Below are 14,708 nucleotides of genomic sequence, written 5' to 3'. Positions count from 1 at the left end.
AACTTTGCTTCAGGATGAGAACAGAAATCACGCGGCGGCAGCGGGAGGCCCCCATTAGCTAAAGCGTTGCTTCAGGTTAAGAACGATTTCAGGTTAAGAACAGACCTCCGGAATGAATTAAGTACGTAACCAGAGGTACTACTGTAAATGTATTCCTTGTGTACTATGTACCTACACATGAAAATTAATAATAATGTATCCCTGGGCAAGTTACCGCCGTTATATGTTGTTTAGGTCTTGTATTAAAGTGAAAAGCAACAAAAATGTATTGCCGGGGTGGGGAGAGAGAAATAAGGGAAGAAAAGACAGGAGCTCCCAAGTTACTTTCCCCCAAAAAAGTTTATTTAATTCTTTACAAGTTTCCAAAGTCGATTCTGTGTCAAACGCTTAAGCAACAGAGTTTTTCCAGCTGGACATTTTACAAGATCCTTTTGGGACATTTTTAGGACAACCTGCGGGGTTTTATTCCCAAAAGCACACTGGGTTCCCCACTCTTCGGCCTGATTCTCACAAGAGAGGGATGCAACCATGGAGATTTGTGCAAGGGAAAACACCGTGCTTGCACGAGGCAAGGTGACCTGAACAAAGCACCAAAGATTAGAGCTTGAGCCTGGGATGATAAAAAAAACAACAACAGTTTTCGCCACACAAGGATGCTTGCTGCGTTCAAAACTAGCATGGCAAAGGAATGTGCCATGGCGATTCTCTTCCGTTGCTTTTTGCCACGGTGGGTAGGAAAAGAGAGGCCGAGTGTACTGGGGAAAATGTAGGGAAAGGTTTTACTGCAAAACGGCAATTCAAATATGCACTCGATGCAGTTTCCACCAAAAACTACTGGATAATGATGCTGTTTTTATTAAAGCGCCCCACATTTTCCAGTACCCTTTTGAGCCTCTGTTCACAGCTACAGTGGCTAAACTCAGCGGCTCTTTGCCATGGAAGATCAAGGAGCCAGATAGCAGAAATAAATATGTTTTGAGATGACGAGGACCAGCGACAGGGAGGTCTCCCTTGAGAAAGCGATTGACCTTCTAACTTGGAAGTGCACCTGAAGTTCTCAACTGAAGGCACCTGTGGAAATTGGCGGGAGCAGCACGAGGGCCTGGCAGGGACTAAAAGGTTGGCCGTTCTTCTCAGAGGACGTGTTGAATCAGACGCCATGCTTCCGAAGGCAGGCCAGCTCTGGAGATCATAAATGAAATTATTGGTAAGAGTCGGAATCCATGTTTAGGGAAGCCTTTAATGTGTGATAGTTTAATATATTTTTAATCTTTGTTGGAAGCCGGCCAGAGTGGCTGGGGAAACACAGCCAGATGGGCGGGGTACAAATAAATAATAATAATAATAATAATAATAATAATAATAATAATAATAATAATAACGGTATTATTATTATTAGAAACATGAATCATTTCCACTTTTCCGACAGCAAGGGAGCCTTCCCCGTCTCAAATCCTTCAGCGCATCTGCACAGACTTAAGCGAGCAGCAGCTTCTGGCAAACGGACAAGGTGACTCCATGACCGGTCATGAACGCAGCAGGAAGGACTGGCTGCCCCCCCCTCGCACACCTTTGCTGCTGCCACATTTAAGACACTGCAAATGAAAGTGCTTCTTCCATTTAGGGATGGGCAGCAACTGACTTGGAAGGAAGCCTATTTCTCCACTGCCAAAAGACAGTTGCAAAAGGGGGGTAGTTAGACCTTTGGGCAGGAGCAAGGCTCATACTTTGGAACTTCCTGCCCCTTGATATCCTCCCCCTGCATTCTTTTTGGTCCCTGCTAAAAACATTTTTGTTTAGACGCGCCCACCCAGATATTTAGATGCGAGTTTTAACCTGTTTTTAGCCTACAGTCGTGCCTTGGTTCTCAAACGTTCTGGGAGTCCGTTCGACTTCCGGAACTGTTCGAAAACCAAGACACGGCTTCTGATTGGCTGCAGGAGCATGGGAGAGATCATCAGGGGGTTTGAGCTGGGTGCTCATCAATATGCAGATGACACCCAGCACTACCTCTCGTTTAAATCAGAACCAGTGAAGGCAGTGAAGGTCCTGTGTGAGTGTCTGGAAGCGGTTGGAGGATGGATGGCGCCTAACAGATTGAGGTTGAATCCTGACAAGACAGAAGTACTGTTTTTGGGGGACAGGAGGCGGGTGGGTGTGGGGGACTCCCTGGTCCTGAATGAGGTAACTGTGCCACTAAAGGAGCAGGTGCGCAGCCTGGGAGTCATTCTGGACTCACAGCTGTCCATGGAGGCGCAGGTTAATTCTGTGTCCAGGGCGGCTGTCTACCAGCTCCATCTGGTACGCAGGATGAGACCCTACCTGCCCACAGACTGTCTCGCCAGAGTGGTGCACGGTCTGGTTATCTCCCGCTTGGATTACTGCAATGCGCTCTACGTGGGGCTACCTTTGAAGGTGACCCGGAAACTACAACTAATCCAGAATGCGGCAGCTAGACTGCTGACTGGGAGTTGCCGCCGGGACCACAAAACACCGGTCCTGAGAGATCTACATTGGCTCCCAGTATGTTTCCGAGCACAATTCAAATTGTTGGTATTGACCTTTAAAGCCCTAAATGGCCTCGGTCCTGTATACCTGAAGGAGCGTCTCCACCCCCATCGTTCAGCCCGGACACTGAGATCCAGCGCCGAGGGCCTTCTGGCGGTTCCCTCATTGCGAGAGGTGAGGTTACAGGGAACCAGACAGAGGGCCTTTTCAGTAGTGGCGCCCACCCTGTGGAACACGCTTCCATCAGATGTCAAAGAAATAAGCAGCTATCCTATTTTTAAGAGAAATCTGAAGGCAGCCCTGTTTAGGGACGTTTTTAATATCTAACGCTGTATTGTTTATTATTATTATTATTATTATTCCTCTGCTGCCTAATGTTAAAACCGAGAACTTCAGATATGCAGTCCCTTGTTTTTAATGAGTCGACCCTAGGGACCACGATGAATGCATCTTAAACAGCTTACAGTCTGAGTTTCGACTCTGGGCGAAGGCAACAGAGGTAGAATCTTAGAACTGTAGAGTTGGAAGGGGCCACAGGGAACAACAGGTCCAACCCCGCCTGCAATGCAAAAATCTGTTGCCCAACGTGGGCTCAAACCCACGACCCTCGGATTAAGTGTCTCATGCTCTACTGACTGAGCTGGGAAGAGGCTGCTAGGAAGAAGAAGGTTTAATAAGGCCACTGGCCTGCAGGTGAAGAGAAAGTGAAAAAAATGAGTCAAATGCGTAACTCAGGTGTACCTCGAAGAAAGGAGTCTCTCAAGGCTGCTGTTTTGCCATCAGCTGCTCTGACCCGTGATCCCACTTGAAGCTTGCCAGATGCCTCGCTTTTGCACGGCTCCAGACGGAGGCAAAAAGAGCAGCCACCACGACAGCCAGGAACGCTACGAAATGAAGGAGAGAGGGATGAAGCTTCTGGCTTTGGCGCCAGGTCGCAACTGCAGCAGTGGCAAACGGCAGCCTTCCCCGATGGACCAAGAGTCCCCCACCCCCCACCAGTTTTCTGTGTGTGGATGTGCAGCGCATCAGTAAGGACAGGGCAAAGCAACCAGATGCACCCCACTTCCTTTAAGAGCTCCCTGCCCCCCCCCCGAGAGGCCGCTGCATCACCACGGCCAAGATATGGCTTCCTTTGCGGGAAAGATCATTGCGGATAAAATATTCGAATGGCTGTTCTTCCTGCCCGAAACAGGACACACGGTTTCCGCTCTGTGGGTGTGCATCCGGTATGTGTGCAAACGAGTGTCTGCATATGCAGGGTGCCAGCAATTTGGCCCCAAGAGGATTAGTCAATGATGGAGATGACACCTGCCCCGCCAAGTCAAAAATGGTTAGCCACCTTTGGCCCAGGCCAGGGCTGGGAAACCTACCGTATAAGGTAAAGGTAAAGGGACCCCTGACCATTAGGTCCAGTCATGTCCGACTTTGGGGTTGCGACGCTTATCTCGTGTTACTGGCCGAGGGAGCTGGCGTACAGCTTCCGGGTCATGTGGCCAGCATGACTAAGCTGCTTCTGGCGAACCAGAGCAGCGCACGGAAACGCCGTTTACCTTCCCGCTGGAGCGGTACCTATTTATCTACTTGCACTTTGACATGCTTTTGAACTGCTAGGTGGGCAGGAGCTGGAACCGAACAATGGGAGCTCACCCCGTCATGGGGATTCGAACCGCTGGCCTTCTGATCGGCATGCCCTAGGCTCTGTGGTTTAACCCACAGTGCCACCCGCGTTCCCGTATAGGACTAGGTTTTAAAACCAAAAAATTAGGTTTAAAATTGGGGCTCGTCTTATACATAGGGAGTGCTGAGGGTTGTTTTCTTAATTCAGAATCCCCCAAAATAGGAGGGCGTCTTAGACACAGAAAAATAAGATATTTGGCTCTGATCAGGGTTGGAGAAAGTTGACAGGCGGGTGGGGCTGACACTGCAGGGGTTCGATCCTGTTTTCTGCATCAGCCAGCAACCTGCAGGTGCAAGCCTTGAGGGCGCAGTTTTGGGGGAATGGCCTGTTGGGCCAAATCTGGCCGCCATAGGTTTCAATATGAAATGGCTCATTATTAAACACCAGGAAGATGGAAGAACGCTTTGGCCATTATGACTTACCGATGATGGAAAGAACCACTAAATCCACAGGCATTGCATTTCCAGGGACAGGCACGCCATCTTAGAAACGCAGGCAAGAAAGGGAAGGGGGAAAAAACAAACCATATGCAGTGTTAATTTTTAAAAATAAGATTGAGTCTAATGTTCAACACGGGGTTTAAAACGTGGGTTTCGAGACGCCAAATAGGACCCTCCAACTTCTAGGCTTCTAATATTGTTTTTCATAGAATCATAGGAGTTGGAAGGGACCTTAAGCTTCATCTACTCCAGGGGTCAGCAAATTGTTTTAGCCATGGGGTGGTCCACTGTCTCTCAGACCTTGTGGTGGGCTTGAGAAGCGGCACTGGGGAGGGGGAGCTAGAAGAAGAGGCGAGAGGGGCAAGTAGTCCTCCTCCCCAACCCCCACTGCTGCGCTTACCTTCCCAGGGGCTGGCGCTGCCACCACCGCTGCTGCTGCTGCTGCTTCTCTTGGGTAGGCAGAGCGAGCTTGTCTGCTCCGCTCTCTGGCCCACAGGAGCACCAGGGCGGCGGCGGTGGAGGGAGCAGCGTGAAAGGGCTGGCTCCGGAGAGGGGCTGCTTAAAATGGCGCTCAGCCAGCCCCCTTCCTCCTCTAGGCAGGGCGGGGAGAAGCCAGGAGGAGGGAGGGAGGAGGGGGGGAAATGGAATGACGCAGGGGGGGAAATGGCACAGCCCGAACGAACAGAATCCCCATGCTGATCCACGGACAGTCTGTGGGCCAGATCCTGAAGGCAATTGGGCTGATCCAGCTCACGGGCCTTAGTTTGACGAATTAGCTTTTGAATTATGGTGCTGGAGGAGACTCTTGAGAGCCCCATGGACTGCAAGAAGATCAAACTTATCCATCCTTAAAGAAATCAGCCCTGAGTGCTCACTGGAAGGACAGATCCTGAAGTTGAGGCTCCAGTACTTTGGCCACCTCATGAGAAGAGAAGACTCCCTGGAAAAGACCCTGATGTTGGGAAAGATGGAGGGCACAAGGAGAAGGGGACGACAGAGGACGAGATGGTTGGACAGTGTTCTCGAAGCTACTAACATGAGTTTGGCCAAAGTGTGGGAGACAGTGAAAGATAGGCGTGCCTGGCGTGCTCTGGTCCATGGGGTCACGAAGAGTCGGACACGACTGAACGACAACAACAACTGGTGTTTTTGCTGGGCTGGAATTGTGACAAGCCTAGCCTGGATGGAGGACAGAGGCAGCCCGTCTGCAGAAGCTGGCAACTGTACAAGGGAAACGCCCACTTTTGTTGCTCCACCCACTTTAACCTCTAGCTCCGCCCACCACTGGTATGTGGCCCCTGGAAGGGAAAGGGGCCCTCAGGCTGGTTTAGAGAGAAAAGCAGGAGGACAAGCTGTTTCCCGGTGGATTTCTTGAAGTGCCAGGCTGCCAAGGAAGGAATAAAGCGAGTGACAGGTCCATCTTGGGTGGTTTGTCCCTAAACCCCACCCCACCCCACCCCGCACCCCTTTCCTTGAAACTCCAGGGAGAATTACGCCAGGAAAGAAGGTGCTGTGGTCATTCCGTTTTGGCAGAGGCAAGGCAGGGAGATAAATGGAAAGTGCTCCCGGGCAACCCAGGAACACTGAAGACAATAAAAGAACTCATCAAATCTTGGCAGCGACAGGAGCAATAGCCATAGCAATACCAGCATAATTGCACCCAACTCAAGCTGCAATTTTATAGCCCCCAACTGTAAAACGAAGCTAAGCAGGGTCTGCAAGAGCATTTTGCAATGTGGAGCGTGTTCATGTTCAGGGTGCCGGCCAGCCGTAACATCTTACAGGAGATTCCGCTCCATTTCAAGCTTCAGGAAAAATCTGGTCTTGCATTTAAATCCGTTTTCGTATTTTAACTTCTTGTACGTTTTAATGCATTGCACCTTTCTCTTGGTTTTACGGTTCTATTTCTCTGCAAACCGCTTTGAGGTTTACGTTTTCTTTTACAATCAAGCAGCGTGCAGATTTCGTGAAATAAATAACACGGATAAAATAAATTTCTGTGCAGGTGGGGGAATAAAGGGCCTAGGGGTCAAAAAGAAGATGATGATACATAGTGATAATAATCATTAGAAACTGCGAGCTTCAGAAATTCAGTGCACCTCCCTCACCAAACTTTATATTTAATAAGATGACTCCACAACACAATGGTGCTTCTTATTCAGTACACTTTTATGATGCCAATATTAATATACAGTGGTGCCTTGGTATTCAAATGGCTTGGCTCCTGAACGCTGCAAACCCAGAAGTAAGTGTTCCAGTTTGCGAACATTTTTCAGAAGCCGAATGTCCGACGCAGCTTCCGATTGAGTGCAGGAAGCTCCTGCAGCCAATCAGAAGCAGCGCCTCGGTTTTCGGGGGAGAAAGGTTGTTTTCTGCTGCTCCAGAGAAGCGGACACGGAGCAATGGATTCAAACTACAAGAAAGAAGATTCCACCTAAACCTTAGGAAGAACTTCCTGACAGTAAGAGCTGTTGGACAGTGGGATTTGCTGCCAAGGAGTGTGGTGGAGTCTCCTTCTTTGGAGGTCTTTAAGCGGAGGCTTGACAGCCATCTGTCAGGAATGCTTTGATGGCTTTTCCTGCTTGACAGCGGGTTGGATTGGATGGCCTTTGTGGTCTCTTCCAACTCTAGGATTCTATGATTCTATGAACAGACTCCCGGAATGGATTAAGTTGGAGAACCAAGGTACAACTGTACAGCGATATTTCCTCTACATTCCAAATAATTCGGGGTGGTGTTGGGGGAGCCAAGGACAACTTTATATTAAAAAAAAAACTGTTGTGTAATTGTCTTTTGTAATTGTGTAGAGTAGACTGTTTGTATTATTATTTGTATTATCTTAAAGAAATTTCAATAAAAACTTGTTTAAAAAAAACCCAACTCTTTTAACGTGAAGTAAGCAGAGACAAAGGGGAGGAAGCCAAGGCATTCTGAGTCTGCTAAAGGAGGGGTTTACGGTAGAGGTGGTTGGCAGGATACGCATTTGCCCCCTAAAGCAGACTGCTGCACACCTTACCTGTCTGAGTGGCTGGTGGCGTTACCGAAACCACTGGGAAGTCCAGAAGGCAGCCTCGTTCATCCCTCTCGTCCAGACAATCAGAATGGCCGTCACACACAAACACCAGAGGGAAGCACTGTCCCCTCGGTTCGCATTGAAACTCGTCCATCGGGCAGGCTGGGGAAGTCATGTTTGCCCAATAACCGCAGGAATGTAAGGACTCGTCGGAATTGTCCGGGCAATCACCGTGGCCATCACATATCCTGTCCAAGGGCAGGCAAGGGCCGTCGCTGCCGCACCGCCTCCCGCGGGGTCCGCACGAGACATTGCCGACTCGACAGCCTTTCTCGTCGCTGCCGTCGCCGCAGTCCCGCTTCCCGTCGCACCGCTGGCACAGCAGAACCTGCCCACCGTCATCGCACCGGAAACTCCCGAGGGTGCAAAGGAAACGTTCTGAATTGTGAAGGGAGAGACACACAAACAAACAAACAAACAAACACACAAGAGAGTTGTGTGGGAGACCCGACAAGATGGTCAAGAGCAGGGGGCTGGATGTGGCCCCATCACCCTCTAAATGCGGCCCGCGGACGGTCCGGGAATCAGCGTGTTTTTATATGAGTAGAATGTGTCCTTTTATTTAAAATGCACCTCTGGGTTATTTGAGGGGCATAGGAATTCGTTCATATTTTTTTTCTAAATATTGTCCGGCCCCCCACAAGGTCTGAGGGACAGTGGACCGGCCCCCTGCTGAAAAAGTTTGCTGACTCCTGGTCATGAGCATCGGAGCAACTCCAGCAGCTCAGCTATGAAAGAGGCAGGATTTACAAACACTCAAAAGCCTGCTTGAGATTATTGCATTTTTCTCAGTGCCTGCCAAGAATGTTCTTGTTTAGTTCAGCCGCTTAGAAAAGCTGGTGCGCATTTCAATCTGCTTTACCATTTTAAACGTCTTGTTATGTTTTAATGTATCGTAAATCCTTCCCGATCTTTTCTTTTTTGCAATCCTTTTTTTTAAAAAAAACTATCATGTGGTGTGCAAGTTTTAATGAATTAAATGAATAAACAAATTTACTGGTCACTTTTGGTGAATTAAATGAATAAACAAATTTACTTCCCCCCCAACAAGGTAACTCGAAGCGACTTACGACATATAAATGAACGTACCTTGAAGCTGGCATAAAAGTGGGGGTGGGGGGGACTAAAAGGTAAAGAATGGAAATATTTCACCCTATCGAGGCGACAGATAATTACAGCCAAAGGCCTGGCAAAAAAGAAGTACCGGTATTTTGGCTAAAAGCCTAAAGTTATATAATGATGGCACCAGGAGAGCGTTCCACAAATGGGGAGCCACCACTGAAAAGGCCCTATTCTCGTGTTGCCACTATCTGAACCTCCTAACCACGGCTTATTTTTATGGGCAAAGAAAAACATCACATGTTATTAGAACTGGACAAAAGTTTCAACCGCAGTGGGATGGGGGTGGTTTCCCCCCCCCCCCTGGGTACAATTAGGATTATTCCCCTTGTTGGAATTTTCTTATGGAAACAGGGTTTTAACAGAGGACTTTGGCCGCACAATCGTTCATAATAGGAGCAGCGGGGGTGTTTTTTGGTTGAGCATAATAAAGGTTATATATTCAGTATCCCTAGGTGGGATTTTTATTGGAACTGGGTTTGAATAGAGGGCTTTATCTGTGCAATAATGAAAATAAAGCTCTGAAATATCACAGGAATGAAGAAATAGCAAGATTGTGGTTTAAGTGCCAAGTAATTTTTTTGGCAGGGAAAGAATATCAGTAACTGATGCCAATGAACAGGGAAGGAACAGGAGAAGGAACAGGACTTAAAGCAAGCAGCGAACCACCCTTATGTATGTATGAATACACCGAGGCAGGGTGGATAAAAATCAATGATTTTTTAAAAAAATAATTAAAAAATGGATTTTTTTTATTTAGATCAGATTTTTTAAAATAAAATGCTTTTTGGGGAAAATATATTACCATCCAAAGGTTATTCAATCATGAAATAAAGATTAGTTTTTTAATTATGTAGAATAAGGCTGTATATGCTTAATTTTTTGGTAAATAAATTCCATTAATACATTCACAACTCTTCCAGATGTTTTGGTAAGATTATTGGGCAGTTTCTCTGCCTACAAGATATTATCACAGATGCTTGGTTTACTTTTGCAGTTCTCAAAACTGAATTTGACTCAGCAGAGATCACATGCCTCTTCTTCACAGTAAAAATGTTATAACATGAATAGAGTTGAGAAAAAGACCTTAATCCCATTGTTCTACTAACCTATGAATACAGAATCAACCCCTTCAGTGTTAAGTTTCAAGAAGTTCAGTGAATAGAATAGAAACACTATTTTTTCTGATTGTTTGGAGCGGAATGGATCTAATAAATCTATTTAAATTGCTATTATTAAGGTAATGGTTAATTTTCTCCTTCCTAAGTACAACAGAAAAGTGGTCCAAATATGAATGATTAACCTATTAAACTGGGGATTAAAAAAAAACTAATATGAAAAGTTGTTATTCTAAAAATCTTCATCTACTTGCATATTAAAGTTATACCAGCAAGAATTAGTCTTTATGTAGAAAACTGTGATTTAAATCAGTTTGATTTAAATCAAATCCACCCTGCACCAAGGGTTGGGATGGGTGTTGTCAGGCGGGTTGTATGCTGTAATTCCCAGTCAGAGTAGACCCACTGATACACATAACTAACATGGATTCCTGCATTGCAGGGGGTTGGACTAGATGCCCCTTCGGGGTCCCTTCCAATTATTACAATTTCAGTTACAACGGACCCACTCTGAGCAGGTGTAACATAGGACCTAGTCTAAGGAGACGTAAGACCTGGGTTCCAATCCACACTCAGCCATGAAACTTGCTGAGTGACCTTGAGCCAAGTCGCTCTCGCTAAGCCTAATCAGTCGTGCCAAAGAGCGGGGAAAATAATCGTTTATCTGGCCTTGACCTCTCCCACGAGGGATAATTACATTCATTAAATTAAAAAAGACTGGCTGCCAAGTTTCCTCAGCCAGCATTTGAAGCACACAGCTTAAACCCAAAGAACCCCAGGACCTATAGTACCTCCGAAACGGGTGAACTACAATTCCCAGTACCTCGACAAAGGTAAACTACAGTTCCCAGGGTAAAAAAGGGGGGAGTCATGTGCTTTAAGATGTACAATGTGGATGTGCCCAATTACTGGCTGTATAGCTTAATGGTTAATGCTTTAGGGATGCAGAAGCAGGAGACGTTGCCCTGGGCTCCTTGGAGGGTGGAGCATAAACACTGCCTCTCCTGGTATGTCCCGTGTAGGACCTTAAGGTCCTCAAATAATAATATTTTGGAGGTCCTGAGCAACAAAGATGCTAGGTTGGCTTCAACTAGGGCCAGGGCCTTCTCAGTACTGGCCCTGACTTGGTGGAATGGTCTGTCACAAGAGACCAGGGCCCTGCGGGATTTGGCATCTTTCCGCAGGGCCTGCAAGACGGAGCTGTTCCCCCTGGCCTTTGGGTTGGTTTCTGTTTGATAGTTATGCTTCATTCTTTTATTGGTGGGCTATTTGGAAATGAGACTGCAGTTTTAATTTTGAATTTTTAAATTTGTATTTTAATCTGTTATTTTAAATTGATTGTTTTTTTGTTTTTGCTGTGATTTTAATTAGTGTTAGCCGCCCTGAGCCCGGTTTTTGGCTGGGAAGGGCGGGGTATAAATAAAATTTTACTATTATTATTATAACATAATTCTATAATTCTTATGTATTAATAACAAACACGGTTCATTATTATTTCTCTCCTCAGCCTGAAGGTAAAGGCCCCGTCTCCATGACAACCTGAAACAGGCCCCGCCCACTATCCTGACCGTTAACCTCTCCCATGAGGGATAACTGCATTCGTTAAATTAAAGACTGCCTGCCAGTTTCCTCAGCCAGCATTTGAAGCCCGCAGCTTCAGCCCAAAGAATCCCAGGATCTATAGCACCCCCAAAACGGGTGAACTACAATTCCCAGTACCTCGACAAAGGTAAACTACAGTTCCCAGGGTAAAAAAAATTGGGGGGAGCCATGTGCTATAAGATGTACAATGCGGATGTGCCCAATTACTGGCTGTGTAGCCTAATGGTTAGTGCTTTAAGGATGCATCTAGCTTCAGTCCTATTGCTGAAATTAATGGAAAATATCGACGTGCGACCATTAAGTTCTCCTCTGGGTAGAATTTAAGTTGGATAGGCCCCTTAAGGTGGGAGTTCTTGTCTCCATTCATCCATGAAGCTAACTGGTGCCCTTTTGAGCTTTACTAGATTTATGTGGCCTACCTCACGGGGTTGTTGTGAGGGGGGAAAAAACCAAACATGGGACAGAAGCAAGAAACGTTGCCCTGGGCTCCTTGGAGGGAAGGTGGGAATTAGTTCTAGAATTATAATTCCTATGTATTAATAACAAACACGGTTTATTATTTTTTTATTTCTCTCCTCAGGCTCAGCCTGAAGGTAAAGGCCCCGTCTCCATGACAACCCGAAAGAAGCCCCACCAACTACCACGCTGTTACGCGCGGAACCAACGGAAGGGCCGCGAGGCCAGGCAGGTCGCGGTCACAGGAGGAGGGGCGGGGCCCCCACGTGGAAGCAAGCGTCCAATCAACGCCTTTCCGAGAGCCGAGAAGCGCCTGGCCAATCGGCGCCGGCGGTAGAAGGTGGGCGTGATCTGAGTTTGAGCCCCCCACGTGCGCTGGCATTCCATGCCCCGAGCCAGAAAGGGGCTCCCTGAGCGCGCACGCGCACTTTCGGCGGGTTGTGCTCACCTGCGTGCAAAGCGGTGGCGGCCGTTAGGAGCAGCGAGAAAAGCAGAGCCCGCTCCATGTCACCGGCGCCGTTCTCGAGAGTGTCCTCTGCGCGGGCATCGCAGCCCGCCGGGAAAAAAAAAGTACCGCGTCGGGGCGTGACGTCACCCGGGCGGATCAGCTCGCCCCGCCTTCTCGCGCGTGCGCTATGCGCGCGGTAGACTAAGAAGGGGTGGCTAAACTACATCTCCCAGCAGCCCCGTCGGGCACGGCCAATGGCCAGGGGAGGTGGGAGTTGGCAGTTGAGCCACTTCCGGCTTCGTTTGCACGTGCTGTCGGGTACTTATTTATTTATTTTCTCATTCCTTTTGCTTTATTTATTTTATTTGATTGCATGTATGGATTTGATCGATCGATTATTGCATATATAGATCGGTTTATTTAATGTATAGATTGCTGCATTTGCTGTATATATTTATTTCACTTATTATTGCATTATAATCAGGGTGGATTTGATTTAAATCAAACTAATTTAAATCACTAGTCAGTAAGGCTCAGGGTGGATTTAAATAAAAAAATCCGATTTAAATAAAAAAACCGATTTTTTTTTAAATCGATTTTTTTTATTTAAATCGGAATTTTTTTTATTTAAATTGATTTTTTAAAATTTAAATCTACCCTGAGCCTTAGTGACTAGTGATTTAAATCAAATCCACCCTGTTTATAACCGACTTTTCCTGCAAGGTGCTCACGGTGGCGTGGACGGTTTAACTTTATTTGCAAGGCAGGTGAAGGAAAAGTGCAACCGGGTGATCATCCTGCAGGATTTTTGGGGTGTTCTTTGCGTGCACACAGAAGTACATCACTCTCACGGCATTCTGAAATGGAACCAGGGGACATATTGTTTTGTTTATTGGGTGTTGCATTCAACTTCAGACCCACTCAGAGCCAGGCTGACTGAAATGGATGGACATGACTTGACTGTAAATGCCACTGTATTTCAGTTAGTCTGCTCCGGGACTGATAAAGTGGGGACACACACACACAATGGAATAATGTTAAGATCAAAGCCACCTCTGTTTTTGTACTCAAGATCACTCTACCTGTTAAGTTAACCATTGTTTCCAACACAATAGCTGTATTACAATTTGAATTTCATAGGAAAAAATACAATCTGACAGGAACAAAAGCAGTAAAAAAATAAAGTACACACCCCAGAATACTTGGCTGAAGGTTACAAACCAGTCTATGAATCCCTGTAAATGATTACAAGAGATTCAGATTACGTTGATATGTCAAACAGGAATGGAAAGTCCCCGTGAAACATGGCTTAATTTGGTGGTACAGTATTCACAACCTTTGTTTTGTATTCTCTTTGTGCCAGGTCAGTTCTGTTGGAACATCTAATTCATTGTGAAGAAGAAAAAGAAGAAGAAGAAGAAGAGTTTGGATTTGATATCCCGCTTTTCACTACCCGAAGAAGTCTCAAAGCGGCTAACATTCTCCTTTTCCCTTCCTCCCCCACAACAAACACTCTGTGAGGTGAGTGGGGCTGAGAGACTTCAGAGAAGTGTGACTAGCCCAAGGTCACCCAGCAGCTGCATGTGGAGGAGCGGGGACGCGAACCCGGTTCACCAGATTACGAGTCTACCACTCTTAACCACTACACCACACTGGCTCTCGTGAGAATGTATTTTATGTGAGGAACCTTTTAAATTAGACTTGGTACATTTTTCTTTTTGTCATCCCCCCCCCCCCCGGACTGTTAATATAACTTTACAATGATGTTATGAATTTATACACACACACACACACATACACATATATATATATACCAATAGCAAGAGATTCATATGACATTAAGGATTGACATTAACCAATCAGGTAGCAATCAGAACAATGTGAATGGTCAGAAATAACGTCCACCCACAAAAATATTTCCACGGAGTTATGCACCTTTCCATTGCCTGCTCTCCGTCCAAAAGCGGCATCTGCCTGGCAGCTAGGTTCTACTATTTCTATCACTTTCTAGGCTCTACTAGTTCTATCACTTTCTCGATAACTCTTCCGTTTGTTTTTTCTTTAATTGCCATGCTAGTCTTCCTGGCTTGTTGGCAAACTCAAATATTGTATCTTTTGTTCCATTTCATAATTTAGAATTGTGGAAAGTTGCATTGGTAATGTTTTAATATTCTTTTCTTTTCAACTTTATTCATTTTAATTTCATACAAGACATAAGAATAAAAACTATACAAACTATACAAACATTCAATCACAAAAAATATTC

At 46.2% G+C, this 14,708-nt stretch overlaps 1 protein-coding gene across 1 annotated transcript; it reads right to left on the bottom strand.

Annotated features, from left to right (window-relative positions):
• Positions 1–832: 832 nt before the first annotated feature.
• Positions 833–12,564, bottom strand: CD320 (CD320 molecule). Its single transcript, XM_033136846.1, has 5 exons — positions 12,443–12,564; positions 7,643–8,077; positions 4,609–4,668; positions 3,250–3,392; positions 833–1,182 (listed from the first exon to the last, which is right to left on the bottom strand). The coding sequence occupies exons 1-4, from the start codon at positions 12,498–12,500 to the stop codon at positions 3,268–3,270; spliced, it is 678 nt and encodes a 225-aa protein (XP_032992737.1). The 5' UTR covers positions 12,501–12,564; the 3' UTR covers positions 833–1,182; positions 3,250–3,267.
• Positions 12,565–14,708: the final 2,144 nt, after the last annotated feature.

Source organism: Lacerta agilis, chromosome 18, assembly GCF_009819535.1.
Source record: "Lacerta agilis isolate rLacAgi1 chromosome 18, rLacAgi1.pri, whole genome shotgun sequence".
NCBI lineage: Eukaryota > Metazoa > Chordata > Lepidosauria > Squamata > Lacertidae > Lacerta > Lacerta agilis.
The sequence above is the reverse complement of the archived record's forward strand: the minus strand, read 5'-3'. Positions and strand labels throughout refer to the sequence as shown.